Raw genomic sequence first — 18,730 nt, forward strand, 5'->3', positions numbered from 1 at the left:
AAAAATATCCATGTGACAATGCCTTGCCATTTAAAATAACATTTTAAATGCTTAATAGGATTTTGATTAACTTCTTTCACATCGTGTTACCTTTTGTACCTTTAGCTGACAATTAAAAATGCTTTGTCAAGTTGGATGACTTTCAAAATCCAAACCTGATGCCAGTTAAACCATTTAATCAGCTTTATCAAACACGGAACTTCACCAAAGGGTATTCTGCAGAAACCTTTAGGACTTTGAACAGACTGCTCTTCCATTTAGGTATGTTGCTGAATGAAGGCCATAAACAGATGCTTATAAATATAATCATGGCACTGAAAAACTATTATTAAAAACAAATTACAATAAACAGGAAAAAAAAAATAACACAACCCCTGAGAATATCAGGTGATGCTTTGAAAAAAGAAGGTTATAAATTCAACATGCTATTTTTGCTCTTGACCAATTGATGCCCTTTCTGACTAGTGCTACTTTAAAAGAGAGCAGCTAATACAACTGCACAAACTTCAGCAGCTCTCAGTTTCTTTCTTCATCTCAGATTTCAGAAGCAGGCTGAGAAGGCTCAAGTATTGGATTTTCAGCCTGCCACAAGTGTTGTCACTGTTTTCTGATGTGTGTAACTGTAATTCAGAAGTACTCTCCAAGACTGTATGCACACATCCACACTTACTTTCAGGGTTAAAAATGTTGTAAACAGAGATATTTTCTGTACCGCCACTGAAACTAGTGACAGGGAACGAATGCGACTGACGAAAGATTGCAGCCTTCTGTCATTTGATAGGATGATGGCATTAATGAATTGCTGGTGGGCATATCATACGATATGCTGGCACTTGTGAAGGTCACCAATGCTTGTGTTGAGTCGCAAGATTGTTTTTCTATGTCTTCTGAATTCACAGAGATCAGACTAGTGTGTTTTGATCTCCGCCATAACAAAGTTTGCTTTCGCAGACTTCCAAAATCCTCCTTAAAGTGTGGATTGAAAAGTATATAAAGCAGTGGGTTTAGACATGCTGGCAGCGGGACAATCACTAGGAGTATTGACTTAATCACTTCTGGGCTGATAAAGGTGAGGTTTAGTAAGGAGGAAAAAGATAAAAAGGCCACAGGGCAATAAAGAATGCAATTAGTAAAAAGTAGCAAGGCTATATGTTTGACCATAGAGCAATCCCAAATGTTGTCTAGTTCTCCCTTTTCTAAACTACAGTAGAGCTTTGTATAAGCAATAGTCATTACCAGAAAACAAAGGGAGTTCAGTAATACCAGTGCTACCATGTAGCTCATAGCAGTGGATTCTCCAAACGGTAGTGGTAAACAAAGCGGAGAAATCCCATACTCACTTCCAGTGAGAAGCGGTATCACTGCAATGATTAGTGCCAATACAAAGCAAAAGAAAATGGCAATTTTTGCACCAGCAATGGAGGATTTTGTTTCAAACTTTGCAGCATGCTTTAAAGAGAATGCACGTTCGAGTGCAGCTAGGGTAAGGAGCAAAATGGAAGCCTCAGAAGCAAAAATGGAGAGAAGGCCAGTTATTTGGCAACCAATTCCACTTTCCCACTGTGCTCCATACTGAGCAAAGCTACCAAAAGTTGATGCATCCACGCTAGCCAGTACTCCACTGGCCAGACCCATCAAGGCATTTACAACAGCTATTAAACCGATCAAAAGTTTTATGGAGGACATATCCAATGGAGATCCGAAAACGGTAGCAGACACCAGTGCATTGCAAATTAAGGTTAAACCCACGATGGTCCACACTCCAATTCTAATTAGCCAGCTACCAAACAGATGGTCACAGGGTTTAAAGGGACCTGAAATGACAAAATAAAAAGGGTAAGGAAAACCCACGTAAACTAAAAATTTTTGTGCTTTCTAAGACATTGAAGTTCATGCTTCTTGCAGATTCTCAGCATAGCCGAGCAGCGAATTTTAATTCCAAAAGGGGAGCTGGAAATCTGCTCTTCCATTGGAGTAACCTGAGACCTTGATAACATCCTGCTAAATGTGCGTTGCATATTGCATTACTGGTGCACATGAATCTTTGTCCTTCAACATGAATAGTCTATGGGTTTCTTTTTGTGCCTAGCAGTACAAATGCAATCTGAATGTCAACTTTCGTGGCTTCAAGAAATGATGTGATATTTGCCAGTGTGTGAAAAAAGCTGAAAACATTCTCACTAAATTAGGCCAGGTTGCCAATGAGTCTTAGTGAAGTGCAATGTAATGGATATGGAGTGATGCACGCTGACTACCTTACAACATGTCATTACACAATCCAAGAAAATTGAGGCTCTCTTTGCATTTGGAAGTGCTGCCTTTTTGGATATCCTGTGGCTAAAGTCAGGTCATTATGGCTGAAGCCTGCTGTATATTCTCATAGAATTGAGGTGCATATGCTGTGCAGTTGAAGCTGAATGCTCTGCAGTCTGAGAAACATTACTTATCTCAGTACAAGTGACCAAAGCAAGTCCTTCACAGTGGTCTGTGCTTTTCCATGAAGACTTAAAATGCCACAGCTGAAATGTGCTCCATATGACTATGGTTGTTGCCATCAAGCATAAGAATCTATTGTGTCAGTTTTTCTAAGTTACTGTTTGAAAGATCAAAGCTAAACTTTTGGGTTTGGTGGTAACTTGCCTTGAAGACAGCAATGTTTTCATGAACTCAGGAGTTATACATTTAGGTCATCAGAGAATATGTGCCAGTCAAATGTCTCCATCCTTCGGTTTCCTACCTTTTCTATTCCTCTTTATGTAACTTCAAAAAATTTACTATTATTTGCTGTTGCAAATAAGAATATTGGCTTGAAATGAATGCTAAAATACAAGTTGTCACTTGCTTTTGTTTTTTTGTTTATGTTTCACAATCAAAGAATGGCTAGGGAAAACATTCGATGAATCAAGCAAGCAAAACTTATGACCATGGCTGCTACAGCTAGAAGTGACCTTCCAAAGGCATGTTTCTTTCCTTGCCTTAAATGAAACTTCCAGTGGAACTGGTGGCTGGTAGCTTTGCTATTCCATTGATATATTTTTTTTTCCTTTCTCTCACACTGTGAATCCAGGGATGTACTATTTTATAAAGAAAATGACAGTGCTGGGTGTCCTTCCTGACGGATTGTGTACATCGATGCAGTAGTGCTTGGTATTTCCTAGACATTGAACTAAACTGTATGTTGTTCAAGTTGCTCACATGTAAAATAAGTCAATGAAGTTCAGAAGAATTACTTTAGCTTTACAAAAGGCTGAGTGAGCAAAGATTCTGTTGCCTTTCTCATCTGTTTCTTAGTAGAAGAGTCTTTCCTTTCCCATTCCCTTGATATGGGGATCAATTCTGGTGAAAAGGGGCCCAGGGTAAGTATCTTTTTGATGACTGGGTAAAGCTTTTGTTACACTCATAGATGAATTTAGTAGCTGAATAGTTTTCTGGAGTTTAATGCAAAATTTTATATTATTGTGCAATGTATTTGTATTAAACTCATCAAATTACTGCACAATGTCATGTTGTTGTCCTATTATCAGATTCTGAATTTGTTCTGCATTTAGAATATCTGATAACACTGTCCTTGGATTCCCATCTGTCTGACAGTTTCATACCTGGAGAAGGTGAGCACTGCACTGAATGATGAGATTTCAAATCTTCTTCAAAGTCAAGAAAAAAATCCTCAAAATCACGTTCATCTATAGGGGAGAAAAGACCCAGATTTGTTACTGCAATTTTCAGGAAAACTTCTTTTAGTAAAAGTTGCAAAAATTCCCATGGCATTTAAGGCCTGGTCTTGTCCCTTTGCCTGCCAAACTGTGAGCAGAAGCAGACGTATGCCTACTTGGTTTTGAATTACTGCGCTTGGGATTATTTAAAAAGCAGGCATCATTACTTCTCTGAAAATAATCACTAAAAGCTACATTCTCTTTTACCTACTTTGCAGTGTGATGACTGCCTAGGAAGGAGTTTAAAATACAAATTCTGCTATTGCGTCAGGCTACTAAGAATCAATCAAGTTTTCTGTGCTTCCTATGTCATCACTCTAGCACATATTCTTGTCTCTAATGCCTCTACTCTTGCTAAACTCTGAGACTTACTGGTTTGCAGGGGCAGAGACAGCACAGAAAGCAAATCTGTGCACCTACGTAACAGATAACCTGTCAAGTAACAGATCTTGTGCTAGAGGGGAAGAGAAGTATAGTCGTCTTGTGTCTTGGAGAGCAGCTACACTCGCTGGCAACCCTAAATGTATGTACAGGCTGCGGAAAGAGAGGCTGGAAATCAGTGCTGCAGAAAGGGACCTGGGGGTCCTGGTCGATGGTAAGTTGAATATGAGTCAGCAATGCCCTGGCAGCCAGCAGGGCCAACTGTGTCCTGGGGGCATCAGGCAAAGCATTGCCAGCTGGTCGAGGGAGGGGATTGCCCTGCTCTGCTCTGCACTGGTGCAGCCTCACCTTGAATACTGTGTGCAGTTTTGGGAGCCACAACAGAAGAAAGATATTAAGCTGCTAGAGAGTGTCCAAAGGAGGGCAATGAGGATGATGAAGTGTCTGGAGGGGAACCCGTATGAAGAGTGGCTGAGGTCACTTGGTCTGTTCAGCCTGGAGAAGAGGAGACTGAGGGGAGAACTCACTGTGGTCTTCAATATATTCCTGAGGGGAGGCAGAGGGGCAGGAACTGATCTCTTCGCTCTCATGACCAGTGACAGGACTCGAGGAAATGACATGAAGCTGAGTTCAGGGGAGGTTTAGGTAAGATATCAGGAAAAGGTTTTTCACCAAAAAGGTGGCTGGACACTGGAACAGGTTCCCCAAGGAACTGGTCACAGCACCAAGCCTGTCTGAGTTCAAGAAGCATTTGGACAATGCTCTCAGGCATACAGTGTGATTCTTGGGGTGTCCTGTGCAGGGCCAGGAGTCAGACTCGATGATCATAATGTGTCCTTTCCAACTCAGCATATTCCATGATTCTAGGAAAAAGCATGCCGAAGTAGCCACCTAAGCTGTAAATCACCCTGAAGCATGTGGGTAAGCCAAGTACGTGTTACTACTTCTGAGGCTGGCAAGAAACTACATCTTTGCTGGCCTGTTCCTGTATGGAGTTACATATCAGCTGCACTTCCCTGTCTCTAATATAAAGGGAAGATTTCATTTCCCACATTAATATAGCTACTGTTTGGACAAAAGGGTGAGGGAGTGAGATTTTTGAATGGCAGACCTAAAATAACGAGTTTGTTAAGCATAGGAATGCTTTAATAACACATTATTGGGCAAGAGAGAGGGCGAGCCTCTGTGACTGTAAAGAGTATTGGATTTAATATCACAGGTTGCTTGCAGCCTGTGGGTAGATTTAAAAGCCTAAGATGATGGTTACCTTGAATTTGTAACAGCCCAGCATCCTTCCGGTGAAAATCATCAATGCTGCTATTCTCATCTTTGTTCCATTGGCTGGAGATTTTGTAGTGGCTCTCACAAGCTCCAAAGGCACAGCACTGATAAGCATAAGGCATTTCCATGACCCTGTAGAAGAATAAGGAAGCATGCCACGATACTGCTTTAACACTAGAATTATTGGATTGTACTGCTCCTTTACCGTCAGCACAAAGGAAATAGTTTAAATATCCATGACTGAAAGTAAAAACATGTGAGTCATGATAATACAAAATAACAACTTGCAAATCAAATTCCACTTCAGAAATGCAGATGATTTCTAGGCTAATTTTAGTTAAGCAACAGTGAAGGTTTTTTATGTGTTTTCATAGGAGACATGAAAGTGGGAGATCTATGCCTTGCCACTGAGCGAATATTATTTAGAGTTATATTTCTATTTTATGATTTTTAATGATTTTACTGTGTAACTCAACAGTTTCTCCAACAGTTACTTTCTTAATGGTTTCTTTTAAAAAAAGCAGATGCAAAGATCCCAACTGATCTAGCCTAACAGGCAAAATCAAAAAACTTCCAAAATGGAATTTCTCCAATTTTGGGAGAATGAGTTCTTTTGGAATTCAAGCTTTATTCACCTCTTTCCATATCCAGCCCTTTTCACAGTAAGATGGCAAAAAGGAGATTGTGTCTTGTGCACAGATCAAGACAGCAGTGTTCCAAACCAAAAGGTGAATGAATTAGGATTTCGCACTGTGTGCGAAAATATATCACTGAGAGAAAGGTTTTCTTTTATTAATTGTCTTAGAAGTGAGCACAGCCCTTGCAGGACACTGGATACTCATTTATAACTCTTAAGATCATTAGTATTACTAACACATAACTGAATATATGTCAGTGAGTTCCAATGATTATGAGGGTTTCTTTTGTCAGAAAATTGCACACTTCTAGTATGCTGTGAATTTAATTCCTTTGGGGATGTGCAAATTCTGGGGTAGCACAGGAGAATTACATATATCCAAGTTCTATAGACTACTTCTTCAATTCTGTAGATATATTTTATGCTTTGGAAGCAGAGTTATTTAATTTGCACAGTTTGCCAATAGCACATAATAAAACCTAGCAACTCACCTTAATTCTGAAAGCCCAATAAACCAAAAAATTCAAAGGTAAATAGGTGATTAGAAGCTATTCTGACTTGATTTAAAAGGAATAAAGTAGAATTAGATCCTCCTATCAGATTACTTTCAACAGGTTAATCGTGCAAATTAACATAATGAGTGCAATAAGCAACCTCTAACCCCTGGGAAATCTGCAAAGAAATCAGGCTGAATCAGGCCCAGTGCCAAAAGGACTTAAACTTGTGCACTAGCCAAAAGCAGGTACAAAGAAGAACAAACAGAACCTTGAGCCCCAAAGTGATTTTTAAATTAGTTCATTTTGGGGCATTTAGATTCTAATATACTTACATTTCTGATGGGAATTAACCAGAATAATCTGTACCCTTGTACCCAAGACAAAATTTTTAGGGTACTCAATAAAAGTTCAAGATAACCAAGATCTAACTATGAAGCAACCTCATGCCAGCAGATTTAAATACTTCATTTTAACTCATTCTTATCCACATGCCATCTTTTAAAATAAGGAGATTATCTTGATTAAACATTTTTGAACACTTTTCCCAGAAGCCCTTCTTAAATAACCTATTATTATACCCACAGATTACTAGACTAACCCATAGCTAATCATTTGGGATAAAAACAATCCCAACCCCCCACAAGAAATGTCCTTTTTTGGAACAAAAAAAAAATTAACCAAAAGAAACACTGACAGTTCTGTGATGTCTGCAACTTGTGCCTTCAGACCTTTTGGAAGACACTGATGTTGTTACAGGAATGAACAGTCAGTGGATATTTTAGGCTCAAGGGACTAACAGAAATGTATTCTCTGGTTATTCAAGCAGCTCTATGTACTTAATAATTACAGATTTCCAGATGCTGTTGTGCTTCTACTTGCCTGCTGGCCTGTCATACACTGGAAATGCAGACCTCTCACATTGTACGGGTCGACTACTTTGATGATGCATCACGGCTTTTAAATGATCTTTATAGAGCAAGACTCCCACTCTTATTCTCTCTGTAGGTATTTCTAGCATACTTTCTTAAACTGAACAGTTTTTGTTTGTTTGTTTGTTTGTTTTTCTCCCTCTGTGTTACTAAGATATACATATAATCCTCAAATTAGCAAATGCTGCTGAATCTACGTGCAAAGTACTATTGCACACAATGGCTGCAACCCAGAACACAGAGGACAAAACATACTTTGCAATGCAGGGAAATAGGTATCAGTTCTTTCTTGCAAAATGTACATTAAAAAAAAAAAGAAAAAAAAGGAAGGAACTCTCAGAACTCTCAGAGGTGTACAGTGCTGGAAGTAGTCCAGATAAGGTAGTGCTTATTTGATGTGGGTAATTAGATTTGGACTTTGTCAAATTAAACTCTTTAGAAACACTGGCTGAATTTATTTTTATGCACTGCTTATCTTACTAATGATATCGGCATCCTTGATAATTTCTTTTCCTCTAGCAAGGAATGCCTCTTTTTTTTCTCTCTTTTTAGATTAAGCAGCAGAGGACACAAGGTTATTTTCTACCTCAGACAGGTGTGGGGTTGATGGTGAACACGAAGGCACAGTTATGATGAATGGAGCAAAGCACTGAGTTCTTTACAGAGCTGAATCAAAGCATCAGATCAAGAAGGAAGGAGTGGCTGGCAGCCTGACTGCTTCCTCAAGGCTTGTCATAATAGGCTGGGCTCAGCTCTGTAGGGTGTACTAGTGCTATTGATGAAAATGGGGAAGAGGATACTCAACTCTTTCATGTGTCTGTATTGATCAATTTAGATGAGTAGGAAGTTTTTACACAGGAATTCGTCTTTAATGTTGTAACCACTGTCTAGTTACAGCAATTACAAAGGAAAAAATATAATTTTGGTTTAGATCTCTGTTCAGGTTTGGTGCTTCATGCATTATCTGTGCAGTGATCCTGTGTGAAGTCTTGAGTTTCTTTCAAATTATGGTAAAAGTCATGCAGACTGTAGGTCAGAAGTTTACTCTATTCTCTCCTGACTGGATATAATTTGTTTTTACAGATGTTAATCAACTCTAGATATATTAATCATACTTTGAATACTTTTTTTAAGACTTAAGTTAGTTGGACACATCCTTGTTAACAATTTACCCAGACTAAATACACTGTACTTTCATTTGAGCAATGTTCACAATTTTACCAATGGAAAACTCATATAAAGTATATTTTTGAGAAAAGAATTTAAAAAAATAGTTAATTCAGTTGAATAATGGATTATTCTAGGACTGCTGCAGCACCTCTTATAGCTCTAGGTTATGGTATATACATCACTATATACTTGGCAGGTTGCAGTAATGCATTTTCTTGTGTTCACATTCTTTTGAAGAAACTTTAATTATTTTAGAATTGTCACCTGCCTCAATTTCTGGGTAAAGTCTGTGAGAGAAGAAAAAGCATGGTATAAGCTCAGCCTCAACCGTTCATGATATCTTATGGTTCTAGCCTCTAGATCTGTTAGACCCATCTCAACATCCCTAGTGTAAGAGAGACGTAAGGCCTCTAGTACTTTGAATGCTAATGTTATGAAGCGGTTTCATGCACTGTGATGAAGTCAGTACCCGATCTCCTCTGTGACAAACTACAGTTTTTGGCTTTATTAAGACTTTTAAGGCATTACTTCCTAACCTTGGAAACATTTTTTGCAGCTCTTATCTCAGTTCATATTAACATGCCATCACAGAAGTATTCTAGGGTGGATTCCTCCAATGCTGTATTCAGAGGCTTAATCAGCTCCACACTTCTATTCATGATTCCCTTATTGATAACTCCAAACACTCCAGTCTTTTTTATTAGTGGTAACATCTTCAGCTGTTTGCCTGCTAAGACTCTTGGGACTTTTCCAGTGTAAAAGGCAAATCTAATGAAGACATAAGGATGAAGCATCCATCTTTGGAGATACTCAGAAGCTGTCTGGACATGGTCCTGGGCAAGTGGCTCCAGGTGACTCTGCCTGAGCAGGTGGTTGGACAAGATGGTCTCTAAAGGTCCCTTCCAACCTCAACCACTCTGTGATTCTGTAACTGTGTGCACACTGTTCAGCTGTTTCATATTTTATGACACTGAGCTTCTTACAGTAAAACATGATAAAACGTATGTTGCACTTGGCATCCTCTAATTAAAACAAAAAAATGAAGGGAGAGTTAGACACTTCCAAATACCCTGAATTCAGAGACAAAACTCTCTTTGCTGTGACCCTGAAATTGATTCAGTTGGTTCGAGCATGGTGCTAATAAAGCCAAGGTCATGGGTTCAATACCCATACAGGGCATGATCATCTAGTGGCTGGTAGAGCTGCAAATGATCTTTAGAGGACACTTCCTTCCTGTATCACAGAGGACCCAGCAGAAATTATTAGTATCAAAGTGTGTTAGTAATAATGGCAAAGTATTATCTGAATCTTAATCAAAAGATTACAGAAAAATCATGTTCAAACCAGTAAAATCTTCTGGACTTTTAGGAGTACATTCTTCCCTTGTATTTTCTGAGTTCTCATTAAATATAATGGAAGTTCTGTAAGCACAGTTCAGTAGAAGAAGGACATATCACTAAGCTGCCAGCGATATTGTTTTAACAGCTTTTGAAACATATCAACAGGAAGCAGATGTGGCTCGTACTAAGCAAGTATTGAGGTTAATATTTCAAAACCCTTCACAGTTTCTTCAGTTATAAGTGAGCATAATAAAATAAGTCTATCATTTTTATCATATTTGTTCTAGTTTTAATGGCACAGATCAAAGACTGGCAATACGAAGTAATATGCATTACACACTGACACACCTTCCATTGCACATGAACACAAATGTGGCTTATTAGTTTTAATCATATACTCACTTGAGTTCTGGAAAATTTTCAGATGTTATCAAACTTTGTAGGGCATGATTTCCTGTTAATTTTAAATGAGTTAAACCATGTAGCCCCGTCACAGGAAAAGAGGACAAAAGGTTGGATGACACATCCCTGCATAACAGCAAATAAAAATCAGCTTATGGTTTTCATTTTTTTTCTTCAGCAGTAGAAGTGTCACATCGGAAAAACAGGTTAAACTTTTCTAACTCAATAAAAATGCCTGCATTAAACAGAAGCCCAGTCAGCAGAACAAAGTTACAGCACGGCTCAGGAGCACACAACTATATATCCACAGCAGAAAGCTAACAGTAATATCTAGCAGTTAGTTGGGTCTCTGTTGCCAAATTTTGACTCCAAATGTTCACAGTGCCAGTTTTGAGACTAGCAAATGAATTTAAAATCTGTTCACTAGACTGTCTGAATTCAAAGGAGCCAGTGCCAGAACAGCTTCCCACAGTTTAGAAGATTCAGTGGAATGACAGAGGGCACGGCTGCCCTGAAAGCTCTATTATAAGGAGGAGGTGAGGTGTATGGGGAAGATGTGAGTTTCAGGGTAGGACAGGTCTGGGCTGGAGGAGATGAAGATGACATTTCCAAGCTGAGGTTTGTCTGAGTAGCTGAGGGAAGATAGTGTCGATGAAAACAGATATATAACTTTAGGAAAGTAAAACAGATGAATGAAAAAGTGATAAGTGATCAAGGAGATATGGTAATGAAAGAGGGGGGAGTTCAGAAGAATTCTGTTCTTTACTTTGCTTTCTCTCTTCCATTGATTCATTCCATGAGCCTTTTCAGTCCTCCTCACAATTATCCACACTGCAATACTTCAGATTGTCAACAGTCAAGGAGGAAGAAGGGGAATCTGATGCAGCTGAAATGCTTTTATGCCCAAGGCTGAACAGCAAAGTCTGGAATATATATTGAAATCTAAGGCATAGACTTAAAATAAGGTGTGTTGGTGGACTGGTCTTCTACCTATCTGGTTTAATGCATCTTCTTGCGCACAGCATGGTTAAATACCAAAGGTAAAATTCAGGTCCTACTGCAGTGGTAAAAATGACCACCGACTTCAGTCAGACCAAGGTTAGAGACTAGCATTTCAGAGAACTCTGGTACACTGTTTTATTGTCTCTGTGTTAAAGGACTTTTTTCTTTAACTCCTTCTATATGTTATTGCCCAAAGCTACAATTTACTGCTCACCTCACAAAGTAGGAAGGGCCCCGAAAGGAATGTTACAGACAAAAATGTCTCTATGGACATTTTTCAATGCACCATCAGAAGGCTTTGCACATCAACAGAAATGAATAACCCTTTCCAAATTCCGGGTTCCCAGCAGCTACTGAATTATCTGTGAGCAAATGCTCAGCAGCATATCTTTGTGACAACTATGCAGCAATATGACTCCAGAGGAATTTTTTTTCACGTCTTCCCTACACAGCCAATATCTCAGGGATTCACCTTGAAAAGGCACTACAATGACAGTGGGAAGTAGGAAAAAAATTAGTAAGGACTGAGAAGTGCTTGTGAACAAGGCCCGCAAATCTAGTTGCTGATGTTTTGACCACTAACTCCTCTGCCTGAACTCACTAAAGAAGAGAAACTGTTTTGTCAAATGAGGAACAAAGAAATAAAAGTGTACACTGAAAAATCTTTCTTATTTAATTTTTAATCCAATTCTTCAGTCTTGAAACATAACTAACAGGAAAGATTCCCCACTCCTACAACAAACTAATCTGCTAACACACTGAATGAAGAAAGGTAGATGCACTGATAATCTTCATGGACCCCAAATCATGCTGATTACACAGGGTTGTATGCAGCTTTGTTACAATATCTATGGGAACTGGTGAAGTACAAGAAAGAAGACATTTAGATATTGATTCAACAGACCAGATGATCAGAATAGAAAAAGCCTCCATTTCTGCTGCGGCACCAAGCTATTAAATTTCTGTATGCCATTGCAAGAAAAATGCAAAAATTTGAATGCAAAAGATATACAAATACTTACAGTTTGATCAGAGATGGTAAAGAGGAGAAGGCATTGGGGTGAATAATTTTAATTTTGTTCCAAGCTAAATCCCTACAAGAAAAGTGAGTAGAAAATGACATACCCACTGAATGAATATGGAAGTTTTCAAACACTTGATTAGGACACTTTAATATAAAGAAGGTATTAACTACAGGTAAATATTTTCAGTAAGTTTCTGCATATCTCATAGTGTAAAATGTTTTTTTCAAGTTGATAGTCAGTTGTGGTGTTAGTTGTTAAACTGACAGTGCTCTTAAAACATCTTAATGCCTTCCAGTCTAAGGCTTTTCAGTCTGCTTCACAGCCTCCTAAGGCAGCAGAAAAGAAGGGTGGTTTATATGGACTAATTCTTCTAAGATGTTCTCATGATACGACTAAGAACAGCAAATCCATGGTCAATAGGCCTTCCTTCCTAAGCTCGATTTTCACTGCCCCTGAAAAATCAAAAAGACTAAAAGCAACTCTTAAAAAATGTATGCGTTCAGTTCTGCAAAAAATTATAACCATGAGTAATTTCTTGACAAAATTACTCTGCTAGCACATATGTCTGTGTGAAAACTAGAAACCTGCATATGACTGGACTCTATGTATTAAGACACTGTTCTCTACAAAAGGACTTCATGCTCCCTAGAGCTGATTATAATGTGAACCTGTCAACAGATACCATCTTTGGCTTGGTATCTCTCTCTACCTCCAACAGAAACATTTAAAAGTAACAGTTTTTACAGCTATAATAATATAGCTACAATATACAGATGTGTGTATTTTAATTAATTGCTGCAGATGTTAAACTTCATCATGTTTGTTCTCCTTTCACAGTTATGATCTAATGGGTGAAAGATCACAGTGTGGAAAAACTGAAATAAGGATCTTTCAGGATACCTAGTGGGTAGACAGTATATTCCCCATGTTTTTGAGAATCTGTGTGAATGTCTGTTGGGGGAGTACTCACAGAGATCGAAGAGCAGCCAGCTGCCGAAATGTGTCTGCTTTGATTTCACCGATTTCATTGTGATGCAAGTCACTGAAAAAGCAGTAAGAATCTCCTCAGTTTCAAAGACACTTGTAGGGCACTCTGGGGTGTTTTAGATTGTGTTTACGATCCACATCAATATGGTGTATCTGGGGTGTGCCAAATCAGCCAGCAATAACTGAGTTAATTATGCTCAAACACACATAGATGCTTCTTTTTGAACTTTTTAGGGTAGTTTGACACTTACATTTTTTGGAGTTTTTTACATGCAGTAAAACAGGGTAAATCTTCCAGCAGGTTATAAGACAGATCCCTGTATTATACAAGAAATGAACAGAATAATATCAGAGTAATGTTACAAGAAAAATACTCATTACCTACTTTCATTATCTACTTTCATGCTCAATTTAAAATAACTTGGTTTTATCCACAGAATAAGAGTCTACAAACTCATTTATCTCTCAGCTGTCAGATTTTGATTTCTAATTTGAGAGAGGAAGGGGAAAGGCAAGATATATTAACTCCATATCCTATATTTGCAAATTCCTTGCATTGTCTGAAGATTTCCTGCCTGAAGTATAGATATCTGCTGAGTATTTTACAGTAACAATACTGGGCATCTACTCACAGGGAATACTGGATTTATATCACAGACTTCATATTTATCAAGTTTAAATTCTGATATTTAATCTACTAAATATATATATACTCATGTATTTTTTAGAGAATATCCCGTATTTTTCTGATAAGAATCAGAATCAGCTTTCCATTCTATGCTTTTAATTAAGCACTATTGCCTCTGATTGTTAAGACTGCTGTAACTTATAACTGAGGGAAATGGTCAAAAAAAATCGGAACTAACTTTGAAATCAATCACCACATGGGGGAAAAAAACACCTTAAAAAGACTTGAGCCAAAACTCAACAAATTACAGAATAACTGAAACATCTGGACTGATTTACAGTATAATATAACTAATCAAAACCAAGCCCAGGTGATTTGAAGAAACTAGAGGAAAAAAAAAAAGGAACTAAATACCAGTCTCCATCACCCAAGAGTCTCATCCTACACAGACAGATAGACAGATAGATAGATAGATACATAGATAGATAGACAGATAGATACATAGATAGATAGATAGATAGGTAGATGTGTGTGTGTGTTGCTCAGGGAAAGCTGAATGGGAAATACGCTTGTGAAAAGAACAGAGGAAAAAACCTTAAGCCTATAATTATGAAAAATATCCTTTTCCACAGTTATCCAGTATTATCACATGAAAGAGTAATCACTTTTCACTTCTGTGAAATTCTTCTTGCTTCTCAAATTCCTTAAAACTGGTTCATCTCCACCTATTTACCTCCTTGGCAAAACAGTATTTTCACTATTATTTTTCCAACAGTGGCATTTAGACTATTTTATATTTGATTTGTGGAAGTAGTGCAAGTAATGACAGTGTGTGTCTTTAAGGTATTCTACTCTGATTTTAATATGTACAAAGGCAAACATTAATATGTTTGGGTTTGGTGTTTTTTTTTTCGTTCCAATAAGTAAGATTATAGCCTCTGGTTTTGTATTTTTTACAGGTACTCTGTGGTCCAAATCAGACATTACAGGAGGGTATTCAATGAGCTAGAGGCTTTTAGGCCAAGGTAAAGGATGTTTTCTATGTCTGGCAGACAGTGGCTATTTCGTCATGCATGGATTTGTGACTTAGGTCCTTTCAAAAATATGTTAATAGCTTGAATTTTGTACATACTGACACTCCCTCCTCACACACAGAAAAAAGTTCCAAATCAGACTTGAGACCCTTCTCAGTTTCTGTCAGTGCTCCAAGAAATATTTTACTTGTTTATTTTTAAGGTCTTTTTTCCCACTTTCTTAATATATGAGGTTCTTGGAAGCAGCAGAGGGCAAGTGGTTTCATTTCCCACATTGATGTGCACCGCAACCATGCTGAGGGTAGTCTTTCAAGGACTGCTGTGATTGTGTTCTCAGGTACACCTTTACTGCAGGTATGCAGACACCCAGGAAGCCTCTGCTCTGCATTAATTCACACTTGGAAGTATTGGTGGCTAGGTAGGATGAACCAATTGCCTTTCAAAGGAGTGTGTGTGCTTGTAATGTTTGAGTGTATCTGAGACAGGGAGCCCCTCCAAGGGCGTGGTCTCCAAGTCACTTGTAGTATTCAGGGCACCATTACACTTCATGGAACAGGCAAAACTAATGTGCAAACCAAAGGCAGGACTTCGCAGGCTCATTCCCATCTCACAGGAACGGGGTCAGAGCAAGTCCTGAGTACTTGAAATTGATGCTAAATTGGTTCCCCAGTCTTTTAAGTATCAGCTCTAATAATATAGGGTGATACTCAAAAATAGTAAGTGTGAATTTCCAATGGACAGTCCTACTCCACTATGAATTGTACAAGTTATTAATTGCTGTAGTATTTGTTGCCTTCTGTTTTGAGATAATTTATTGTTTTTGAGTAATACAGGACATATTTCAACTTAAGTCTGTGTGCAGACTTTCTTCTGGCAACAGACCTGTTTATTTTATCATTCTGGAAATGATTATATTGAGTCCATTAACTTAATTTTTTTCTGGAAATTATCTTGACATCCACTCTGGTATTCAAATAATGCATTATAATTAGTGCTATTTCAATTTTGGCCAAAGAATTAATACCAAATACATTCCTAGTGATGTAATAGATGGAGGAAAGTGTTCTTGGCTCATTCTCAAAGAAGTGGGCACAACGATTACTTTCATTAGTGATTAAGCACACTCCAAGGAAGTTTGCAAGCTAAAATAATACTGGATATTTAGTATATCAAATATACCCCAACTATGCCAAGGAATAGTCTATTAAAATTTCAGTCAGCTACTTACGTCTGATTGAGAAAGATGCTAAAAGAGGAGCATAACAAGGACTCAAAACTACACCCCTCACCCACTCTCATTCACTTCACTGAAATATCTGCCTTAGTAAGAAAAAAATCCCAAACTACTGTGGGAGAGAAAGAATGAATAAAAATAAGGTAGGTCTGTGTTTTTTTAAACAAAATCAAGAATCATTTTACCTTTTCCTAAAACTATACTAAGTAATTGTCTTTCTTAGCAATGTATGGGAAATCCTGGCTGATAACTGGGTTGTAAACTTTTTGAGTAACACTGGGGCCCGCTCCCTGAGCTGAATTCCTAAGACGTAATGTGATACACAGAAATAGCAGTAATTGTGTAATTTTGAAATCATAATAGTTTCATTTGTCTATTAATCTCTTGTATTAATGGAATGTTAATAATGTTACTGAAACGTACAGCACTTGGAGATTAGGTAACTGGTCACAAGCTGATCTGGGGAGAGAGGTGATCTGTGCTCCTGTGAGTGTCCTATTGAAAGAATTTATGAAAAAAAAAATATTACTTTTTAAAGTATGAAAAACAAGAATTTTTTTTAGCGTATTCTTTACAAGATAATAAAACAAAGCAAAAATACTTCTCTAACACTTACAAACTCTCCAGACTTGTAGTCCCTGTCAGATCAGGAAACTCTGTTAACTGTGAAGCACCATTTAAAGCCCTAGAATTTCAAAAAATAATTTCAATAAAATTATGGTAAGGGAAGTGTGGGACAACTCTCACATTCCAATATATAAAGACAATTAAAATAAAAAGTAAACACATACAGAGTTCTGAGTTCTGGTAAGTGTTGAAAAGCAGATTTTCCAACAAGTTGGATAGGGTTATCATAAAAATGTCTGAAAAAAGATGATAAAAGACATTTAATGAAAAATATTTTAAAATATTTTAAGAAAACAAATAAACTTTCTATGATGAATCACATACTGTGCAGCTCTGGTTGTAGCAGAGGTGAACCTCTAGACTTTTCTCACCCTCTAATCTATATTCATCACTCACATTCCACATTTTTAATATTCAAGGAGTAGCTGTTTTCCTGGTTTTAAAGCCAGAAGACAGTCAATAAAATATTCTCTCTTCCTTCCAGGTTTGCAAAGACAGAAATCCACATATGAAGAACTTTGTTATGACCTGAGACGTGAAAAAGTCAGAACTTCACCTAACTCAGAAGAGGTTCCCTTGCCCTTTTGTAGTCATGCTGCTTTTGCAGCAGATTATTACTCAAGATGAGTCGTTATTTTTCTTCCATTTATTTCGCAGTTTCTTATTTTTAGGTTTGACCATTAAGTGCATTTTCATGTAAGAGAATGGGAACTCAGACTGGAATACATCAAGAGTAATTTTTACTAGCTTCTGCATTGCCAGTAGTGCTGAGAGACTTAGAAGAAACAGTTCAAATAAAAGGTCAAAGGTCAGAGACCACTACTTGCTTCCCTTAAACAGGGCATGCAAACTGCCATTCTTTCCATGAATTTGGAAAGATATGAGCTTGCTTGCCTGTATGATGATGTGCTACATAGTGTACTCACAAGAAAAGCTATTTGACAATTAGCCACAAATACAATACTTAGTTTCACATTCTCTAATACAAGGAGTCATTGAAAAGATTCTTATCACTTACATAGTAATAAGTGATGGATTACCCACAAATGCACGCTCAGGTATTGACTTGATATTATTGCTATGAAATCCCCTACAAAAGGAAAAATGGTTTATATGGTAAGAAAAAAAAAAAGGGAAGACTCAATCTATATTCATTGGTTTTCATTTGTAATAAGAAATGTGTCTTTATGTAAAGATATATTCTTGTTTTCTGGAATAAGACAGAACTGAAAAAAGCACAAGGGAAGGGAAGGGGAGAGAAGGGGAAGGAAGGGGAGGAAAGTGGAGGGAAGGGGAGGGGAGGGGGAAGGAAAATTGCTGAAATTCTGCACTTTTCTAAACGAACAAAGTGATTCAGATGAAGCAAACTGCAAAATGGCCTCTTAAAATTCAGAATATATGCAAATAGGTGTATAATGTAAATATACACACATATATGAACTAAGAACATTAATAGTTAGATACTAATAATTAAATAACTAACAATATATTTCCCCCTGTGCTTGTTGAACTGCAACTATTTCTTTTGCTGGATGGCACAAGTTTATCAAGTAAATGATTTTATACATAATATTGTAATGTTGATCCTCCCAAAGACACTTCTTTTTTGAAACATTTTAAACGTGTACACAACCAAAATGTAGTTGTGCCTGCTGGACAGAAAGCCAAATCTTTGCCTCATCATTAATTGCTGGATTTCATTCATATGAGTAATTTCCCATTGTGAAAAACAAAAGGAACAACTAAGATTTCAAAAGAACAATGATGATTTGTGTGGGAAACTTCCATTAGTTGAGTCGGGTATGAAGAAGGCTTCTCAGCTTAAATTTATGCATTACTAAAT

General features: G+C 37.6%; 1 protein-coding gene across 8 annotated transcripts in view; it reads right to left on the bottom strand.

Annotated features, from left to right (window-relative positions):
- Nucleotides 1-348: 348 nt before the first annotated feature.
- The window catches only part of LGR5 (leucine rich repeat containing G protein-coupled receptor 5), an 86,982-nt gene continuing 68,600 nt past the window's right edge, over nucleotides 349-18,730 (bottom strand). For 3 of the 8 annotated variants that reach the window (XM_027665908.1, XM_027665924.1, XM_027665917.1), the window contains 11 exons: nucleotides 17,906-17,977; nucleotides 17,052-17,123; nucleotides 16,877-16,945; nucleotides 16,684-16,755; nucleotides 13,616-13,681; nucleotides 13,348-13,419; nucleotides 12,375-12,446; nucleotides 10,351-10,476; nucleotides 5,362-5,507; nucleotides 3,600-3,683; nucleotides 349-1,814 (listed from right to left, as the gene is read on the bottom strand). In XM_027665908.1, the coding sequence (XP_027521709.1) occupies nucleotides 724-1,814; nucleotides 3,600-3,683; nucleotides 5,362-5,507; nucleotides 10,351-10,476; nucleotides 12,375-12,446; nucleotides 13,348-13,419; nucleotides 13,616-13,681; nucleotides 16,684-16,755; nucleotides 16,877-16,945; nucleotides 17,052-17,123; nucleotides 17,906-17,977 (1,942 nt within the window). In that variant the 3' untranslated portion in view covers nucleotides 349-723. The remainder of the gene's footprint in view (nucleotides 1,815-3,599; nucleotides 3,684-5,361; nucleotides 5,508-10,350; nucleotides 10,477-12,374; nucleotides 12,447-13,347; nucleotides 13,420-13,615; nucleotides 13,682-16,683; nucleotides 16,756-16,876; nucleotides 16,946-17,051; nucleotides 17,124-17,905; nucleotides 17,978-18,730) is intronic. The other 5 variants (XM_027665926.1, XM_027665934.1, XM_027665941.1 and 2 more) reach the window with 5 other exon arrangements.

The sequence above is a fragment of the Corapipo altera genome, unplaced genomic scaffold (assembly GCF_003945725.1).
Source record: "Corapipo altera isolate COAL_440 unplaced genomic scaffold, ASM394572v1 1, whole genome shotgun sequence".
Lineage (NCBI taxonomy): Eukaryota > Metazoa > Chordata > Aves > Passeriformes > Pipridae > Corapipo > Corapipo altera.